Source organism: Pinus tabuliformis, chromosome 9 (genome assembly GCF_031772625.1).
Source record: "Pinus tabuliformis cultivar Carrire ecotype Pingquan chromosome 9, CPIR1, whole genome shotgun sequence".
Taxonomy (NCBI): domain Eukaryota; kingdom Viridiplantae; phylum Streptophyta; class Pinopsida; order Pinales; family Pinaceae; genus Pinus; species Pinus tabuliformis.
In genome coordinates, this window is record NC_142307.1 from 1,583,630,037 (window position 1) to 1,583,652,407 (window position 22,371).

Sequence of the window (22,371 nt, forward strand, 5' to 3'; positions counted from 1 at the left end):
TCACAATTTGATCAATGGTGGCTTGTTTAATGCAATCTGGGTTGAGCTCTATTGGTGTTAGTTGCTTTGCGATTTTTTATGTGTCCAACAATGGTGGAAAGTATGGCCTAAGGTGTTCCATATTAAACATTGGGTGTAGACCAAGGAAGGGGGGGATACTTAGCTCAAAAGCGTTGTCACCCACAAACTTGGTGATGGTATAAGGCCCATCGAAAAGTAGCCGAAGCTTCTGATAGGCCTGTGCAAGGTGTTCCTTCTGCATATGCAACCAAACCTTGTCTCCCATTTGAAACTTGTGTGGCAATTCCTGGCGTTGTTTGTACTTATTATTGACTTTTTGCAAGATATCATGGATCTGCTGGTGGGTGTGTTGAATTCATTCAATAAAGATGGTAGCTTTGTCGACTTTAGATTGAACATGTGCATATTTTGCCTATGTAGCTGCAAGGGGTAGTGCGACATCAATGGGACCCAATGGTTGAAATCCCAGACCCAAGAGAACTGTGTTGTAGTTGTGCTGAACATAGGGGAGACACTTGTTACATATTTGTGAATGCGTGGAGTTGTATATGCACAAAATGTGCATGATCATCCTGTTGATGACCTTTGCTTGACCGTTAGTTTGGGGGTGGAAGGTGGTTGATTTGGTGAGTTTGGTGTTCAACAATGACTAGAGGCTCAACCATAATGCGCTTAGGAACTTGTTATCTTGATTTGATAGGATAGTCTACAGGATCGCAAAATGTACCCACATTCGTTCGAAGAAGAGCTTGCCAGTGGCTTTTGTTGTGATACTCTTCTTATAGGTAGCTAGAATGGCAATCTAGAAAATCTATCAACGACCACAAACAGACAATCATTTCCATGCTTGGTAGAAGGAAGGCTAGACATATAGTCCATCGAGATGGATTCCCAATGTTGGTTAGGAGTAGGCGGAGGGGTGTAGAGGCCTTGCTTCTTAATGGTTTGTTTGGCAATGGCACAAGCGATGCAAGGCCTGACATAATTACCAACATCTTGTCGAAGTTTTGGCCAATAAAAATACTTTTGTAGCACTGCTACTACCTACTTCACGCTAAAGTGACCTGCTACCCGATTATGATTTGCCTCCCAGATCAACTTGGCACGCCCACTTGAAGGAACACAAAGGTGTCCCAAATAGCACAATAGTGCATCCTGTAGGTGGAAGTCTGGAACTTGCTTGCCTGTGATCAATATCTTGTATGTGGCAGTGAATTCCAAGTCACTATTGTATAGCTGTGGCCATCCAGAGGCCTTGTGCTCACAAAAGTTGAGAATTGTGGTTAGTGTCACAAGCGGGGGCCGACTAAGGCAGTTTGCGACATGATTGGTGCTACCCTTCTTATATTTGATGTTCAAATGGAATTGTTGCAGGTATGTGGACCATTTCTGATGGTGTTCGTTCTGTAACTTCCTTCATGTCTGCATAAATTGAAAAAGCCTGTGATACGTGTGGATGATTGTCTCCTTCCCCAAAATATAATGTTTCCGTTGTCAGCAAGCCTGCACGATGGAATACATATCCTTATCATAGGTGGGGTATCTTTGGACAATATCAAAGAGTGTTTCACTATGATATGTCACCGAATGTCCTTGTTGAATGAGTACTGCACCAATAGCATAGTCAGAGGCATCTGTTTCAATCTCAAGTGGCTGTTTCAGGTTGTGTAGAGCAAACTTGGTCTTTTAGTTCATCGAATTCTATCCTGACTCGGACCAAAAAAACTTTGCTTTTTCTCTACCCTTGGTCACTTGACTTAAAGGCCAAGCGATATAAGAGAACCCGGACACAAATATTTGGTATAAGTTAGCAAGGCCCAAGAAGTTGTGAAGCTCTATTAGAGTCGTCGAGGTCGGCCAATCCTGAATGACTTGGATCTTGGCTGGATCCACATGCACACCTTGCTCATCAATAATGTAGCCTAGGTATTGGACCTTGTCCATGTTGAAGGAGCATTTTTCCAAGTTAGCACATAGCTTGTGTTGTCACAGAGTGTGAAGGACCTGTTGAATATGTTGCAAGTGTTCTTCCCAACTCTTGCTGAAGATGAGGATATCATCTAGATATACAACCACGAAAGAGTTGGTGAAAGGCCGCAAGATATCATCCATCAACCTCATGAAAGTTGTTAGGGCATTCATCAAACCAAAGGGCATGACCAACCATTCAAAAAGACCCTCCTTGGACTTGAAAGTAGTCTTCCACACATCAGTTGGTTCTATTGGGACTTGGTGGTAGTTGGACTTCAAATCAATCTTACTGAAGTACTTGGTCCCCTTGAGTTGGTAAAGAAGGTTGTCATTCCAGGGAATCAGGGACCAATTTTTCACTGATTTTGTTTAGGGCTTGATAATCAACGCTGAGTCATCAGGTCCCATCTCTCTTCTGCACAGGTACAATTGGGTTTCCATAGGGCGAAGAACTCAATCGTATGTGCCCTTATAGGAGTAGCTCTTGGATATGTCACTTGATTTCCGAATTTCCAGAAGAGTGCTGTGATAGATTGGCCCATTGGGTAGAGGTGCACCGAGGGTCAAATCGATTGAATGCTTGACTTGACTGTGCAAAGGTGTCCAGTGGGTGACGAGAGGATGCCTTTTTGTTCTTCCATGACCTTATCCACTTGCTTTTGCTACGTGGAGGATCCCTGTGAGGAAGCCATGGATGTGGCCACAATATTCTCCTTACTTTTAGAGTGAATCGGGAAGAAGACAAATTTCGTAGTTTGGGAGATGACCTTATTGCATTGCTTAGTAGAGATCAAAGAAATGGCAGTAGGCGAGACTACCTCTGGTATCCTATATAGTTGTTTACCCAAGTAACAATAACACCACAAGCTTTAGACACATATATGACACTTCCATAAGTATGGCTGGCCTAAATAATCATCACAAACTTAAAGGGGAGCAACACCACATAATACCTTGTCCTTGAGAGGCTTGATGTTGTAGGGTGGGTGGCACTGTTGGCGGACTTGAAGATCTCGCCCTTGGTGGAGCCACTCGATGGTGTATGGCTGCGGGTGTGGTGTTGTTGGCAAACCTAATTGCTTAGTAACCTTTGCTAAGATGAGATTCTTTTGACTCCCTCTATAGATAATGGAACACAGTGGAGCACCCTTGGCCCACATTTGTTAGTGAAAGAGGTGCTCACCTTCTTTCGTATCTTCGAGCTCACTTTGCTAGACCTTGGTGGTGGAAATGGTGGCACTGGGTTCTACATCAATGATCTGTTTCCCCTTGTCTAGGTTTGGTTCAGTGTCGGAACTTGCATCTGACTTTGAGGCTTTTAACTCGGGCACCAATGACTTCCTTGCACGACATTCATTGGTGATATGAGAGGGGATCTTTTGGAACCTGTACCACTTTCCTGTATCTTTCTTGGTCTTCCCATTACCATTTTTTGTTTGCAGCTTAGATGGGTTGTCTTCGGGTGGTCCACCCAAGCTTTGCTATTGGTTGTGTGATTTGGGGATGCCATTGCACTGCTTTTGCTGTGAATGATTCACAAATCCAAAATTTTGCTTCTTCTGTTTAAATCTCTGCTCGATTTTGACAACATATCTGTATGCTGTGCCAAGTGAGATGTCTAGGAATTCCTTTTTTGTGTGGATGTACCTTTGTAGACAACCATGACACTTGAGCACCAGATGTCGCTCAAAGTATTTGATACCCAACTTGGTGCAAGGTATGAAATATTTTTGTGAACTCACTGCTTGATCCCTTTCTTCCTGCAGTGTGGTTCATCTCATGTATTGGTCTTCGTAGCTTCCAACAAGTTAATATTGTTACCTATCAACATTCCTAAAAGAGTCCCACGTGGTACGATTGAAAATAGTATGAATTCCTCCGTGGCCCTTTGCTGATGATGGTAAGTCTCCCACCCGCTTGACATGGAGGGCTGCCTTAAGGAGTGCAAAGGTAATCTTTTCTCTATCGGAAAAAATGATGATCGAAAAATACCCTTCTAGTAGATTTAACCATTTTGTCTGGAGCATCTACATCTATCTGGCCTTTGAATATAGGAATATCAAAATTAACTTGTACCTTAAAGGGGGCGACGCCTCCAAAGTGGCCACTTGATGAAGATGCATCGCCTATTGGCATCCGTCGAAGGATTTCGGATAAGTTCTACATAATTTGGTTCCGTTATTGCTTGAGGGCTTTTTTGAGCAACAATTTAATAGGATCACTTGCTCCCTCGTCTTTCTATTCTTTCCGCTATGGGAGGCCGTCAGGGTAGGCGAGAACAGTGTTGCAAGGGCTCAAGTAGTTCAAGTCCCAACTCCTTATACCTCGACCTTGTTGGGGACATGCACATAAAAACAAAAAGAGAGCAGACCACTCTGATACGATTGATCCGAATTTATGAAGGGAACGAAATGATATACCGATTTATAACCAAAACAAAGAGATACATTGAAACTTGACTTCTCTTAATAAATGGAAAATGTTGAAACTATATAAATGCATAATGAAAACAAACTAGCTCGAATAGTGGTAGCTTATCTCGATGTGACAGCTACACGCCTTTGCGGAATTGTCTTAAACATAGGTATTTTTATAATGAAGAAGCAATGAGAAACCCTAGACATCCAAGTGCCAAAGGCTTGTGGGCCTCGACGGGGTAAGTTGGAACGTCAACTTCTCCAGGTCGTAACTTTGGCATACGATTTCTATTTAGCGCGCATGATAACCTGTTGGAAAAGTCCATCCGAGATGTACATTTCAACTTGAGATGGACTTGTTGAGTCATTATGAATACCTCCCTAGTTAAGAGGGAGTGTTGGAAAAGTAACTAGCTTTGGTCTTCATAATTATTTATGTACTTGTATCAATTTGTTTTTAATGTAAAAGAAGAAAAATAATTTTATTTAAGCATGGTTTTAATGCTCAATTCTAGGTTAGGCATGTTCTGTTGAAAAATGTGTAACTAGGTTCGGTATTTATTAGTATGACATGTATTCTTGTATATATAAAATGAAAAATAAATTATTTTTATCATTGGAGCATGGGTTTCAAGCTTAAGTTCTTTTATTTTATAGGTCAAGCACCCATTGAGTGCTTCTAGGGTTTGACCTAGGTAAAGTCATTGTCATATATGGAAGATCCTATGGGCACATTATAAATTGTAAAAGAAAATTTATTTTGTCTTGAAAATGTCAAAATACCTCCAAGATCAAGTCGGCCTACATGAAGAGCCATGTCCACCCTTGAAGGAAGCCTATATATAAGAAGAGCTCGTCCTCCATTTTGTTCATTCACTCGCTCATCACTCATACGGAGAAGGAAGCAGTAGAAGGATGAAGAAGGAGGTGCGAAGGAGAAGGACAAGAAAAGTTGAAGTGTTTTGGGTCTCTCTACTTTCTTTTGAGAGTGCGAAGTTAGGGTTTTTGTACTGGGCAAGTCTAAGGTTCGATTTTGAAGCAAGAAGAGCAAGAAAGCAAGTGAAGGTCTCTTAAGGTTTACTACTAGCCCTAAGACTCCAGTCATGGCAAGCGAGGTCAAGGGAAGAGCAGTTAGAGGGAGATCGAAGTCTCCTAGAGAAGCAACAACAATTGCAGCAGTTGCTGGGGGCAGAATTTCAGGGTTACTGGGAGGTCGAAGATATTGCAGCAGGAGGCCGAGGAAGACTTGATCTTGGAGAGTATTTGTCTGAGTCTAGGTCATGGTATTCGTCATTTGAAAGATCTGAAAGATAAGAAGAGATTTGACGGGTTTCCCCTCAAGAGGAGGGGTTTTGGCCCTGGCTTATAGCCTACATACTGTGTCATTGTTCTTATTGTTTTGGTAAATGTTTGATGTATTGCACATTGAAATAAGAAAGATCAAAGCTAATAAGTAAAAAGCTAACACAAGCAGTTATCAAGTTAAGAGAATTAACATATACATTTCCCTATTGAATTCTCAACATGGTATCAGAGCTTTGGTTATCTAAGGGCATCATGAAGATCTCCTCTACAATGAAGAAGGTCATCAAAAGGATTGCAAGCCATCTCAAGAAAAGCATCAAAAGGGTATGGAGTCTCATATTATCTTCAAAGAAGGAATCAATCATAGAAAAGGATGAAGGACTCTTCTCTGCTCTCTCTGGGACATTTCAAGACGAAGACATCTGGGTAATTGACATCGGTGCATCAAGGTACATGACTGGTCATTCTCACCAATTGAAGACCTTATCAAAAGGAAAATCCACATACTCTGTGGAACTTGGAGACAACAAGAGCTATCCTGTGAAAGGCATTGGATCATCATCCATAAAGCTAGAAGATGGAAGCAACATCCACCTCAACAACATTCTGTTTGTTCCAGGTTTGCACAAAAATCTACTTTCTATTTCAAGCTTAGAAGATAAAGGAGATAGAGTAGCCTTCATTGATGGAAAGGTAGTTGTATGGGCAAAAGACTCAAGCATAGAACAAGCTAAAGTGATTGGTATTCGAGAAGGAAGGCTCTACAGATTAATATCTCCCGTAAATCATGCCCTAGTTCACACTGAGATTAGTCCATGTGAACTTTGGCATAGAAGGTTTGGTCATCTACATTTCAAAATTCTTCCAACCCTAAATTCCATAGTAGATGGAATACCAAATCTAAAGGAGGATCATGAAGGTGTTTGCAAAGGATGTGCATTAGGCAAAAATATCAAGAGACCATTGGAAGCAGTGCTTCACGGTCGAAAGAAATCTTGGATCTCATTCACTTTGATGTATGTGGCTCAATGACTCCAAAATCTCTTGGAAGACATCTTTATTATGTCACATTCATAGATGATCACTCAAGAAAGACCTGGGTTTACTTAATGAAAACCAAGGATGAAGTACTTACTAAATTTCGAGAATTCAAAACCGAAGTAGAGAACCTTACAGAAAGAAGGATCAAGATACTAAGATCTGATAATGGAGGAGAATATATATCCAAGGAGATCATAGCATTCTGTAAGGAATTTGGGATTAAGAAGGAGCTGATTGTTTTATACAATCCCGAACAAAATGGAGCTGCAGAAAGAAAGAACAGGTCCACTGAAGAAAGTGTAAAAGCAATGATACATGATCAAGATCTACCGAAGTTTTTGTGGGGTGAGGCGACTAAGACAACAATCTACATACAAAATCGATGTCCTCACAGATCTCTAGACAATAAAACATCGGAAGAAGTGTTTACCGGGAAGAAGCCATCTGTCGATCATCTCTGAATCATTGGATGTCCTGTGTATATCCAGGACAAAAGAAAGAAGTTGGATCCTTCTGGTGTGAAAGGTATATTTGTTGGGTATAGTAACTCCTCGAAAGCCTATAGAATCTATATGAAAGATGGACATCACATTGAAGTTAGTCGTGATGTCATATTTGATGAGAGCATAACATTCAAGAAATCAAAAGAACTTTCTATAGATTCTGATGACTAAGAACTTCCTATGTTTGAGGAAGAAGTTGACAAGGAAGAAGGATCTCACCATGATGAAGAAGGACCTAGTGAACCTGTTCAACCCGCGATCATTCAAGAAACAAGGAAAAGACCTATTTGGTTGAAATCTACATTACTTGATGCAGAAGGTCACGAGGTGGCTCAAGGATCATTTAGAGAAAGTAAAAGACCCAAGAGATACTCTGGGTATGCTGCATACATGACAAAGTTAATAGAAGTAGAACCATCCACTTTTGAAGAGGCTATAGAACATCGAGAATGGAAAGATGCCATGAATGAAGAATATCAGTCTATAATGAAGAATGGAGTCTTGGGAGATTGTACCAAGGTCTGGAGACAAATCTGTAGTTACTTCCAAATGGATCTATAAGATCAAGCATGCAGCTGATGGAAGTATAGATAAGTATAAAGCAAGATTTGTGGCAAGAGGGTTCTCTCAACTTGAAGGCATCGACTATGAAAAAACTTTTGCTCCAATAACAAGATATACAACAATTCGATTATTACTCTCTTTGGCAGCATCGATGGGATGGAACATCCACCAAATGGATGTCAAGATCGCGTTTTTGAATGTCACAATAGATGAAGAAGTCTACATAGAACAACCCTTGGGATTTGAGATCAAAGATAGGAAGGCATATGTTTGCAGATTAAAGAAAGCATTATATGGCCTCAAGCAAGCACCAAGGGCATGGTATGTTAGAATGGATGCATACTTACAGAGACTAGGCTTCACAAAAAGTTTTATTGACTCAAATCTCAATATTAAGGTTGTAAACAATGAACCTGTAATTATTCTTCTGTATGTAGATGATGTTCTCTTGACAGGTGTAGAAGGTCGAATTGAAGAATGTAAGAAGCAATGGGCAGCATAATTTGACATGAAGGATCTGGGGCTGATGCATTACTATCTGGGACTAGAAGTTTGGCGGGAACCTAATGAAGTCTATTTAGGTCAAGGAAAGTATGTGATCAAGATTCTGAAGAAGTTCAACATGATGGATTGTAAAGAGTTGACCACTCCGATGAGCACAAACTTGAAAAGACTAAGGAGTTCCGAATCAAGCCTCGTGGATTGTTCCAGATATAGACAATTGATTGGCTCGTTAATGTACTTGGTGAATACTCGTTCGGACATATGTTTTGCAGTAATTGTACTTAGTCAATTCCAAACAGAGTCGAAGCATGATCATTGGATAGCAACGAAACATATCTTGAGATGTCTGCGGGGAACCATCAACTATCGCTTGAAATATGGTAAAAGGAATGATGTTCAATTGACTGGTTATATAGATTCTGACTGGGGAGGCAGTGAACAAGATGGGGGAAGCATTACAGGAGGATGTTTTAGTTTGGGATCGTCTATGGTCTCATGGATGAGCAGAAAACAAAACACCGTTGCTTTGAGTAGTGCTGAAACAGAATATGTTGTAGCATGTGAAGTTAGCCAGGGAGCAGTTTGGTTAAGGAAGCTACCATCTGACTTATTTGAAGGAGCGATGAACCCTACAGTGATACATTGTGATAACATCGGTTGTATTTGTTTGTCTGAGGACCCAATGTTTCATGGGAAGATAAAGCATATCAATAACAAGTATCACTATATACGAGAGCTAGTGCAAAATGGTGTGGTGCAACTACAGTATATCTCCACTGATGAGCAGGTAGCTGACATATTGACAAAATCACTTCCAAACAAGAAGCTTGTATACTTAAGGGACAAGCTTGGTTTGGTGGATTTTTCCTCTCAGATTGAGAGGGAGGGATAGACACAACATTCTTGTCTTCACTTGGGAAGAAAGAATGGAGGATTGGGTAACCATTTGGCATTGGATACTCTTTGAGAATGTGGTAGGGCATTCAAGGCAAGAGTAGTTGTGGATCGATATTCTTTGAGGATTAGCTACCGAAGATAAAAATAGTCCAACTATAGGTCATACTCTGGGAACACCTAGGTGGGGTATGTACCTTGGAGAGATAATGATGATGGTGTCTACACATCATTGGTCTCGCCAACATTGTGCTATGATCTTGTGGAGAGATAGAGATGTTAGTCAAGGCCTTGTTATATGACAATGTTGGTTATTATGATTCTAGACAGATGGGTTACCAATCTAACTCTTCTTATGAGATCTCTTCAGATTGAGAATGACCATGTACCTCCTATGAATACCTCCCTAGTTAAGAGGGAGTGTTGAAAAATGTGTAACTAGGTTCGGTCTTCATTAGTATGAAATGTATTCTTGTATATATAAAATGAAAATAAATTATTTTTATCGTTGGAGCATGGGTTTCATGCTCAAGTGCTTTTATTTTATATGTCAAGCACCCATTGAGTGCTTCTATGGTTTTCCCTAGGTATAAGAGTCATTGTCATATATGGAAGACACTATGGGCACATTGTAAATTGTAAAAGAAAATTTATTTTGTCTTGAAAATGTCAAAATACCTCCAAGATCAAGTTGACCTACATAAACTATCAAGTCGGCCTACATGAAGAGCCACGTGCACCCTTGAAGGAAAGCCTATATATAATAAGAACTCGTTGTCCATTTTGTTCATTCACTCACTCATCACTCATACGAAGAAGGAAGCAGTAGAAGGACGAAGAAGGAAGTGCGAAGAAGAAGGACAAGAAAAGTAGAAGTGTTTTGGGTCTCTCTACTTTCTTCTGAGAGTGCGAAGTTAGGGTTTTTGCACTGGGCAAGTCTAAGGTCGATTTTGAAGCAAGAAGAGCAAGAAGGCAAGCAACAGTCTCTTAGGGTTAACTACTAGCCCTAAGACTCAAATCAAGGCAAGCGTGGTCAAGGGAAGAGCAGTTAGAGGGAGATCGAAGTCTCCTAAAGAAGCAACAATAGTTGCAACAGTTGCTGGGTGCAAAATTTCGGATTTACTGGGAGGTCGAAGATATTGCAGCAAGAGGTCGAGGAAGACTTGATCTTGGAGGGTATTTGTCTGAGTCTAGGCCATAGTATTCGTCAGTTGAAAGATCTGAAAGATAAGAAGAGATTTTTCGGGTTTCCCCCCCAAGAGGAGGGGTTTTGGCCCTAGCTTATAGCCTACATATTGTGTCATTGTTCTTATTGTTTTGATAGCTATTTGATGTGTTGCACATTGAAATAAGAAATATCAGAGCTAATAAGTAAAAGGCTAACACAAGCAGTTATCAAATTAAGAGAATTAACATATACATTGCCCTATTGAATTCTCAACATGTTCTTCGTGCTTCTAGGTTTTTGATTAAGTCAAAGAATTAATTTTGAGTCAAAGTCCACTGGGACTCTTTGTAAGAAAATGAAAAGATTTTTGTTGTTGTTGTTTATTTAAAAGGAGTCAAATAGTCCTTTATAAGACCAAGTCGTCCCTCTTGTTGGTCAAGTCGACCTGCTTAACAGACACGACCATTCATAGTGACGAACAACTATAAATTGGGGTGAATCCTCCACCAAAAGTCATGAAAAAGTTTGTGGATCCTCTGTAATAGATAAAACGAGTTTTTTGTGGAAGAAAGTGCAAGTTTTTCAAGGCCAAAGACTTAAAGAATATGCAAATTCCTAGATCATAAGTTTTGATAAGGATGCGAGTTTCTAAGATTAACAGTACCGAGAAAAGGTGTGAGTTTCCTGAAGATAAAATTATGTAGAAGATGCGAATCACTGAGGAAGTATGCAAGCTATTAAGGTTGTTCCTGTGATGACATGCTAGATGATGGAAGACTATAATATGAGAGCTAATTAAGGACTGAAATAACTGTGTTATGTGAGCTAGAGAAGGATCATGAAGTTTGTGTAGTACAGGCTACATGGAGGACAAATTTCTCTATGAGACAAAAGCATCTAAAGGGCAGGTTTGTGATAGTGATGGAGGGCCGACTTGGGGATCTTATGGAGGTAGTTGGTCTTGGTCTTGGATATCTTATTTGATCTGATTCTATAAGAAGAGAGTTGTTCGGGTTTTCCCCAATTGTGGGGTTTTGCCTTGGCGTAGAGCCTACATATTGTGTCTATTGTCTCTGGTGATCTTCATGTATATATTTTTGTTAATTGCTTGACGAAGAAAAAGAACACAAATAATTTAATAAGAAGCCAACTAAGTTCACAAGTAATTATCATGTAAGGAGAATCAACTGTTCCCGTGATTTTGCAACATGTAGGAGTGCAGTTAATGGGCTATGCAAATTCAGATTGGGTTGGGTGTGTAGTGGACAAGAAGAGCACCTTTGGGTGCTGTTTTAGTTTGAGGTCAACAAAGATCTTGTGGTTTAGCACAAAGCATTATTTTGTGGCACTTAATTCAACAGAGGCAAGGTATATGGCAGCTAGCTGGGCGAGTCGTGAGGCCATCTGGCTTCGTAAGATGCTCACAAGTTTATTTGATATTGAGTTGGATTTGATGTGATTCATTGTGACAATTAGGGTTGCATCAAGCTTTCTGAGAATCCTGTGTTTCATGACATGTCCAAGCACATTGATATTAGGGATCATTTTATCAAAGATAGGGTCTAGAGAGTAGCCATGAAGCTCCAATATATCTCCATGGAGCTTGCAGGCATTCTCACCAAGCCTCTTGTGAAGGGAAAGTTTGTGTTTTACAAAAAGAAAAATGGGGGTTGTGCCGTACATCTTCCTCAATAGGAAGGAGTGTTGATGATTTTAGCTTAGACAAGTGCTTTTGCATAAGCTAGCATGCAGAAGATGTTGAAGAATGTAGCTAGTTTCGATCTTCATAATTGTCATTTGACTCATGTCATGATGTAATTCTTATGTATCTATCAATATAAGAAAGAAAAATGATGTAAAGATCAAAAGAAAATGATTTATACAAAGCATGGATTTCATGCTCAAGTCGTTTTGTCGTTAGGTCACGCATCGGGTTTGTCATGAGTCAAGAGTCATTGTCACTTTGTAAAAGAACCTTATAGGCACTTGTATCAAGAAAAAGAAAATTAATTTTTTATTTGGAAGTGTCTAAAGGGCTCCCAAGAACAAGTTGTCCAACTACCTAAAGTCAGCCTAGAGTGGGCTTAAAAGGCCACTTGCAAGGCTATATAAGGAAGGACTTCGACCTCCATTGAGACACACATAAGCACACTTCATTTGGATAAGGTCTGCAACTAGAGAAGGGTGCGAAGAGGCTAGAAGAGCCTAGCGAAGAAGCAAGTCTGCCCTAGAAACAATGTTTTAGAACTCCGACTCTGACTCGGTCGAGGGTCTACTCTGACTCGGTATCGACTCCGCCGACTCGATTTCAATGACTCGGTCCTTGTAAAAAATACATTATATATATATATATATATATATATATATATATATATAATAAAAAAACATAACTTTAAAGATTTTCATTCATGTTTCCAAACACACAGCATTAGAATATAGATAGAAGACAACATATGATCAAAGTAGGCTCATGAATGGCACCCAGTGCACTCTCCAATACATACATGATGATGATATAGAGATCAAAACAAAAACACATAACCAAGGAGGCTAGAAATGGCCTCTACAACAAAAGTAAATTGACTAGTATTATTGGCTACTGCTAGAGGAGCCAAGATCATCTGGATCAACCACTGGTAGCATATCTACATGCTTCATAGTTTGTAACTCATTTTTAATCTTGTACCCTCATCAATCATCTTAGACCATCTCACCAAGATGGATGTTAATAGATGTATTCATGAGAAGAACTACAAAAGCAATTTGTATGTGACACAGATCAAGATATAGGATCCCTAACGCCAAAACTTCTGCATCCACATCTACATGTAGTCATGACAGACCCATCTACACCCCATAGAATATTTTGTGGCTATTCTCTAGTTTTAGGATCCCTTGGGGCAACTTCAAGTTTGTTCCCATCAACTTTGTAATATGTATAAAGATAAACTGCCATCTTCCAAGAGAGAATTGCACCTATAAACATTCTAACTAGGATCACATGTCTGATCAACATTTCAATTTCATGTGCCCTCTTTATTACATGGTTCTCAGATAGTATCATTGTTTACTTAGAAATTCACATTGTTCCTTGAGGAATTTTATACAATGAAGGCAACAGATGTCTTGCTCCATTCTTACAGGAGATTTCATGTTCTTGGCAAAAAGTTCACAACATTAGATCCTATCAAATTGCCAGCGCCAGACTCATCACTTTCTATTTTCAAGCACTAAATGATTCATGCCACAGGAAGCCGTGTGAACTAGTAAACAACCTAATAAAACAACCACCTAATGTGGAATTCATGTGTCTACCAACTTTTAACACAAATCTCTTCACCAAAAAGCAAGTGAAAAAAATCTTTTTTTTTGAGTTTTCGGGTTGCTATCATCGAGCCGGTCGGGTTATTACCGAGCCGACTGAGTTGTTAGACAACTCAGCCGGCTCGGTAATAACTCGGCCAACCGAACCTGTTCGATGGCCGATTCAACCTGGTGAGGGCTTGACTCGGACCAACTCGGTCGAGTTGGTTCTGAGCTGTCTGATTCTTAAAACAGTGCCTAGAAGGCATTGAAGATTTGAAATTTGTTCATCTCTGCTCCCACGTGTGAAGTCCTTAGGTTTTTCTAGGGTTTCCCCAGGTCGGAAATTGTAGGAGGAAATACCAGACTTTGTTTGTGAGACCGAAAGGGTAGAAGAGCCTCTTCTTGGAGATATTCCGCTTCGCTATATTTGAAGACCTTGTGTGGAAAGGCGGGCTGGTGGACTTGGTCTTGGTGGAAGCCATGGTCTAGGGCTTTGTCTTGGAAGTCTCCTTTGAAACTGATTCTATAAGAAGAGAAGTTCTTTGTGGGTTTTCCCCTTGGAGGGGTTTTGACTTGGCTTGGAGCCTATATCTTGTGTTCACTATTTTGGCATTTATATGATGATAAGAACATAATCATAATCAAGAACAAGAAGAACATAATATCACAAATAAATGTCATGCAAGGAAAAGTAAATTAAATGTTTCCCTAATCTAATTTTCCAACGAATGTCCTAAATTCTCTTTATGTGGTTATTCATGAGGAGTAAGTGATTATTATGGTTTTTTTCCTAAATCTTACTTGGGAGAAACACATTAATTAATTTAATTAAGTAATGTTCGCTATTGAGCTAAGTTTCTAAGGATAAATAGTTTAATTATTTAAGTGATCTAGATCTAATCTCAGTGGCTATTGAGCTAAGTTTCTAAGGATAAATAATTTAATTATTTAAGTGATCTAGATCTAGTGTCAACCATTGATCTCAAGCGAGGCTTAGGATTTAATCTTAGCCATCCATCACTTACGAGATCTAGGGTTTGAGATCTAGCTCAATAAGAATTTATAAAAGGAGCCCAAGAGAGAGGAAGGAGAAACATCGATTTCATTGGCAGAGCAATTTTCTCAAGAGGAGTGAAAGACTCAAAATTGAAGAGAAGAAGAGAAGTGTGCAGCAAGGATATTTCAACAAGAAGAATTTAGGGGTTGTGATCTTAGAGAGAGAGGAGGTCGAGTTCTAGTGGAGGCTTGTGTAGGGGGGTTTACAACCTAGGGGAGAGAGGCCAATTTCTCTAGTGTGCAAAGGGGTGTAGAGGTGGAAAAGAGGATGCCGAATTGCAAGAGGAGTTTAGTTTTCCAAGGGCCAAAAATTTCCAAGGGCTGAAATTTTCCAGCGAGTTGCAATTTATAGGAGGTGTTATTTCTAGGTTTTAAATTACTATATTTTGTATGTTCTTTGAGGGTTATTTTCGTTGATATAGAAGCCCTAATTTTCCTTAGTAATAGAAAAGTGAATGAGAATTTGTTGCGAAAATTTTTGTTGTTATTGTGACTGCTTTTATGTTTTTAATTTTGCTGCAAAATTGTGAAGTTAATATATATATATATATATTCAACAATTTTAAGAAATATTTTTTTCGGGTTTAAAATAAATTTCTAGGAAAATTATATCAATTATGGTATTGAAAATTAACATATATGAAAGTACAAAGGCTTTGGGAGTCATTTAATGCTTTATAAATAACATGACGAGAAATGTCAAGTTGTGGTGATTGTTGATGGGAATCCTCTAGTAGATGATGACTCTAAGGAGTTTTGGGGCCTCTTTAGAGGCATTACACCCATAAACAGAATGAGCATAAATAAAATTGACCCCAACATGGAGACCACCCTTGGAAAAATGTTTAGCAGGCATATGGATAACCAAATAGTGTCAGACTGTCAAGGGACCCATGTATAGGGTGGTGTTCGAACCAAAGAGATGCTATTAACTTGGTTGTCGAACCAAAACATATGTATGGATTGGGCATATAACCTAGATGGAGAACAAAAAACTACATGTTTAGTTGTAGAGAAACTTGACCCCAATTAGAAAAGTCAAAAGAAACGTAAATAATACAGGTCATTCAAGGGTTTGAGCAACATCCTTTTAAATTAAAATTTGAGTCATGCCCACTTGACTCTTCACTGAAAGATGGGAGAGACAAAGCTATTGCCCCATTGAAGTAACAAAGAGTCAAAGTGAAAAGCATGTTTAAGGGAACTCTAACAATAGAGGAGACTCACATTGAAGGCTAGGTAAATGAAACTCTTCAAGTGCATAATATTTGGAGATTTTGGACAAAAGAAGGGTTTGAAAAGTAGGTTGAAAGAACGTGGGATAAATAATATTGAAAGACTAACCTTGAAGGAGGATCCACAACAAGAAGGGACAAACAAAGTGTTGCCATGTTTGGGGGTATGGTCAAGACATAAATTAGATCTTGAGGGGGAGGAAGCAACTTCAAAGCTTGACATTGTAGTGTTCCTCATCCCTTGAAATACAACTAGGTATTTAACCCTTAAACATGAAACAAAACTAGGTATTTAACCCCTAACACTGAAACATTACAAAGTATACAGAGAATATAAATGCAGAAAACCACATGCAAGAGACAAATAAAGTGAAATATGCGAAAGATACCATTGTATTATGATAATAGGAAGAAAAAAAGCAATGTTCACTTGCTTCTTAAGCAAACTACTTAGAGAGCCTCATAAAGTGGACCCTTTTACATTAAATAACTGCCCACTTGTATCTAATGGGCCGTTTTAAATAGTGTGGTTGCATACATCAATTGCCTAACTCCTATGTAGCCTAAAGTAGGGAGGTGAAGGTAGGACCCTAATAGAAATGTTTCATAGATGAGAATCTAATGCCTATCCATTTGGAGGGCAAATGAATTGAATGAGAGAAGGTAAAGGAAGCCACACAATAAGGTAAATGGGCAATTTTATGGAAGAAAATTTCAAATAGCAATTTGGAATTTCCATGGGTACCCATGGAAAAGAGGTCATGGTTTAAACCCTATATTAGAAGGATAAGACTTAATAGTGCTAGTAGAAATCCATAACTATAAGGGCTACAAGATTTGTGATCTAATGGGGTACAAGAAATGGTTAGTTCGAAACAAGGCAACTAAAAACAATAAATGACATGGAGGAATCAATTGCTTGGTATAAAATACCTTGAGTGGCCACTTTTCATTGAAAAAATGATACCCACCACACATGCATATGGTTGGAGTAAAATAAATCTACAACATCTTCATTGTAGTTTGTTATTTTGCTTCCCTTTGGTCAACTATTTAGAGTAAGGAGGTTCTAAGTCATAAGGATCCTTGCTGAGTCCAGTCTTAGGACATCTAGAATTTAAGAACAAAGGAGAGATTGTGATAGTTGAATGTTTCAGTGGCTAAACACGAAATTTACAACTAGCGCAATACTATGGGGAGGGTGAGCACCCCTTTGGTTGATAGAGGACATTGGATGATGGAAATGGGAGTTGATAGATGGATACAAGAGGTTTACACATTTTAGTGAAGAGTCATTGACTATATGTAACACCCACATCCTAAATGGGTTGAAAAGATGGGCCAATTTAGGATGACATACATGCTTTACCCTCTATGGTGGGAGTGTAGTGGACTATATCCTTTGCTTGGTTGAAGGAATTAAAAGGACTCAACAATTTTTTAGGGGAAAATGCTGTGAGGTAATGTCCTTAGACGACGAGCCATTTTTTCTACAAATCACTTACGAGGACCACACCATAGTGGTAAAAGAAAGTGATAAAAAAATAGTATGGTTGTCTATAGTGAAAATCAATAGTAGGATCAAGGAGAAGTTTCAAACAATATTAGCACGAATAACCTCCCAATGTGATTTTGTGAACGTTGCTATAATAATGGAGCAAAAATGTGAAAGACTTATGACAACGATCAATATTAGGTTGGAAAAATGTAGAAATGATAGCATGGGTAGGCTAAGATGGTAACAAACAACTCAAGCAACTCTCTAGTCATCCTTTGGTACGATTTCATGCAAAAAAATAAAGAGAACTGACAAAATGGACCTGATCGACATAAATTTTAAGTAGGATGGATATGTTAAGGGAAGACAAGAGGAATTGCTAGCCATGGAAGAACAACCCCAAGCTGTTTTGGAAACAATTGCAAACTAAAAACTAGATGTTAGAAAATGTCATTTCGACATTGCAATGGTTGGACCATGTTAAGAAGCTTAATGGAAATATCACAGCAAGAGGGGTGCCTCCCAATATTAGTCCAAAATGAATTTTTTCATGAAAGAAGAAGTGGAAGATGGTATCAAAAGGGATGACAATAAGGAAAGCAAATGAGAACGAAGGACTCCAAAGGGAACACTTCAAGTGGGGGCTTGAGTATATCAACCACCACATAACATTGAGAACAAATTATTATTATTGTTATTTTATCTAATTTCTAATGGCTATTTCCTTACAAGCCTATTGAATCCATTTAATATATTACTCTTGTCTATCTTTCAAAAGCTTCAATCAGATCCCATGATGATGAGTGGAGTGTCCATTGGAAACATTCAGAATGTTTTCCAAAATTAGAAATGGTCAAAATCTAGAAATCCAACACAATAATGATGAATTATGAAAATCTGCATGCTGAAGAACGAAATGATGTTGGAAGGTCTTCTTCCACCATGTTGGTCAACAATTCTCATTATATGCATCTTCAAGGTAGGTGAGAAGAACAACCCAAGCAATTGCAAGACAATAATGGTTAGCCTAGTGTTGGTAAAGCTATTAGGAACTGTGATGGAAAGTAAACTTAACAAGTGAGGAAAAGATTTAGGGAAAGGGGATTGAGGGCAAACTTGGTTTCAGGCAATAGCAATGCATTGTGGATCAAAGCCTTTGATACGGTGCTAAGGGAGAAATTGTGGGCCAGGCTTGTGGAGTTAGGGGTCTTCGACCAGTGGAGGGATATAGTCACAAGTTAATGAGGGAGACATTTTGCAAAGCTTCAATATCAATCATGCAACATTTATCGCAATCTATAGAAAATATGCATCACACATTTTTAGCGCAAAACTTCCTTTTACTCCTTTTTGTCAGCTGTCCAACTGATGTTGACCACTGATCCCCTTGAACTTCTCTTCTCTAGAGTGAAGTCACTTTTATGCAGTTAAATTATTACTTTATTTTTAATTTTGTAATCAAAGTCTGTTATAGTACAGTATTTAAATTATGCTTCAAGTGTCTTGTCATTTATTTTATTCCTAGGGTAGTTTACATTGCACTTCAGCTCAATCAAACTTGATTTAGCATATACTTGCGGGCCTGTTTCATGACTTGTGATAACATTTTGTGGCCCCAGATGTAGCTATTGACAGTATGTGAAATGTTACCCAGGGGTGTAATCTCTATATGTTTACGCAAGGTTATCCTCTACAGTGCAAGGGACTATTTTATGAAGGGCAATGCATTTTATCTGGAAGTTATTTCATTATCGTTCAAGTCTTCCAAACAAAGTGTCTTATTTGTTTGGAAATAGTTCTCTTGAAAATAAAAATATTTTATGTTAATTGTTTATTCCAGAGGATTCCTCTTTTGCTTTTCTTTCTGTTTAATTGGTTTTAAACATGGTACTGTGGTTCATATCCACATACATAAATTGATGGTTGCTATATGTATATGTGCATACATCCACACATACGGGCAAATTTGTATATTTATACCTACACACACACCTGTTATACATATTACATATATAGATATATATGAAAATGTTTGCATATTTATATATGTTGGATTTTAAGCGCAATCAGAGGTTCTACGTGTGAAAAAAATACTAGGTTAGCTACTTGCAAAACAAGAAAGAAGACAGAATAAAATTGCTGAGAAATTGACAATTGAACTAAGGAGACAATTTGAATTACTCATAAAATCTGATGATGTATTATTGCTGAACATGAATACAATATGTAGACTCTTCAGGAGAAAGAACCAATTTGAATTAGGTTGGGATTCCAAGAGCATGTGCTCAAGTAACTACAAAAGCACTTGCATTACTTGTCAAGTGAGTCAAAATTAGATTGGGAGACCCAAAATTAGCAAAATATCCAATAATGGAGTGAACTGGAAGTGGAGTTAGAAATCAATTAGAATTGATTAATAACTCTCACATGCAAAAAAACTAACTAGTTAAACTCCAAAATAGGACTAAAAGTCAACTAACAAGGGGAGGAGAGAGAAAAATGGTGGCTAACTACTAAAAATTAGGGAGGAATTGCACATTCACAATAGGGAGGCCTATGCATGAGGGAATGCACATTAATGGAGTGGAATTAGCCATGTCATCCTCCAACCAGTGTTCAGTCAGTGCCACATGTCATCCTAGGTGGACACCCCCTGCTAAAAATAGAAAACGTGCCAAATGATAGGGAATGTCTAGTAGTGAATGAAAGGTGGCCATATGTGGCCCTGATAATGTATGAAGAGGGTCCAGTAGGCTAGAGTGTACATCCTAGTGAACTAGTGAGTGCATTGTACCCCAACACTAAACACACCTGATATACAAATATAGGTATAGGTGCACATTAGCTATATGTGGATGTATGGTTGAAACCTGTAATAGCAATTCATAGGCATATCTAAGCACGTGTTTGTGTTTGTGTGATGTATACATACACGCAGATGACCAGGCACATAGACCTGTATAAATCTATACAGAGATAGAGATGTGGTGTAGAATTGAAACTTCAAATTTGTATTTGAAATTATTTTGTTTCTTATAAAAGGAAGGGAAACATTCTGATACTTATTAGAAAATAATTGTTTGTAAATTTGAACAGAGGGACTGCTTTGAGGTCTATGCTTTAGTGCCTGGGCTTCTTCGTGAAGAGGTACAACCTTCTCTTCACACTTTCTTTTGTAAAATTGTAATGGTAAAATGTATTTCCTTTTTTTATTTGTTTATATATATATATAGGTGTAAATGATACACTATGTCTTGAAAATGCACACTGATTAGTATACAGTACTACACATGGAGGATGCTTAGGTGCAAATGCATGTGTGTAACCTCAGTAGTCACAGGAATTTGATTATTAGTATATTGGGTGATGGAGCAAGCAATTGCAAAATGGTTTCCATACCTTTATCTTCTTGATTTTTAATGGATTTTGCTTGTTTAATGTTGTTTATTATTTGATCTGAATAGTTTCTTACCTTACTCACCATTTTTTTATCTTATCTTATAATTATGTTAGGCTAAAAACATTTTGCTACTAAAATATAATTTCTTGTTTCACCTAAAGATATTAAGTTGAAGACTCCAACAGAATCCAATACAACACATTGCTGAATATGAAACAATTGTTTATAACAAAATTGCGATCCTTCAGTATATAAATAACTTCCAAACTCTCAATGTTTTAGAATTGTTACTAGTCACATTTGTTGTTGACCTTGCAGTACTCTTTTCAAATTACCGGTATCCAATTTTAACGAGTCTGTTTGTGAACTGATTTGTTTTTATCAGTAAGGTTGCTTTATATATGAAAGATATGCTTGTAGAGTTGCTCAGATACGCAATGGTGTTTGGTTTGTACCTCTTAAAGGGAGTTTTTAAAGTAGAGCATAATCTTATAGAAAAATATATTTTATGTAACACATGGAGAAGTAAAGGGCAATAGAAGAATGTGCATATAAGCCAACATTTCAGGTGTAATGGCACAACTATTTACTTTTGATTTCTGATTGTTGCTTTTGCAAAGTGATAGGCTAAAGCACATTTCATTGGTGTATTTTAGTTTGAGGTATTCTTGATAAACAAATTAACATCAATTGCTACCCTTATCTGCTTAAGGACTGAATATTGTGACTTAAATTATGACCAGCAGATGATGGAACAAATTCTCACCACACATTAGTTGAGGTTGCTTAGTTTGGGAAATGCATTATTAAAATTATGTTCAATGCAAACTAGGTAAAGGCTTTGTGTAACAATTGCCCTAGAGATTACAATTGAAGCTATTCGATTTGTGAGCTTCATGATAACCAATGCCTAGAAGTTAAGAAATACTATGTTAATGGATAGCTTAAGAGTTGATGCCAGACAACTATGGGTTTTGTTAGATTTCAGTGAACTTTCTTTGCTTAAATGCTTTCTACTCTATTATAGGTGCTCCGTTATATTTGATAAGTTTTTTGGAAGAACTTAAGATTAGAATAGGATGTTACTTTTAAGCAGTGTTGATAACATCAGTGAAAAATCGTGATTTTACGGGAAAGTGGCAGTTTTTTCTGTCTCTTGGTTCTTTGGTGTCCAAAAATCACGATTTTTTCAATTTGAAAAAATCTCATTTCTTCCAAAAAAGGCTATGATATAAAAAATCACTGGGACGGTGAGCCTGTGGGGTTTTGAAGAAAGTTTTGGGTTTTTCTTGCCCACTTTGGTTTTTTTGCTGTTGGAGAAGAAAGGAGGAGAGCTTGTGGTAATCTTGAAGGAGGGATTGAGGGCCAAACAACCATATCATCACCATCACAGTTTTTTTTTTTGTGGTTCAAAATCATTTGCCTAATCAGCCAGACGGACTTCTGATCTTTCATTCACAGGTATGTTCTTAAGTACCCCCTTGTTAA

The 22,371-nt window shown here is 38.3% G+C and overlaps 1 protein-coding gene across 4 annotated transcripts in view; it reads left to right on the forward strand.

Annotated features, from left to right (window-relative positions):
- Positions 1-22,371, forward strand: part of LOC149154750 (AT-rich interactive domain-containing protein 6-like) — a 122,867-nt gene that overhangs the window by 49,358 nt on the left and 51,138 nt on the right. For all 4 annotated transcript variants that reach the window (XM_089440947.1, XM_089440948.1, XM_089440945.1 and 1 more), the window contains one exon: positions 20,580-20,630. In XM_089440947.1, coding sequence (XP_089297073.1) covers positions 20,580-20,630 — 51 coding nt within the window. The remainder of the gene's footprint in view (positions 1-20,579; positions 20,631-22,371) is intronic.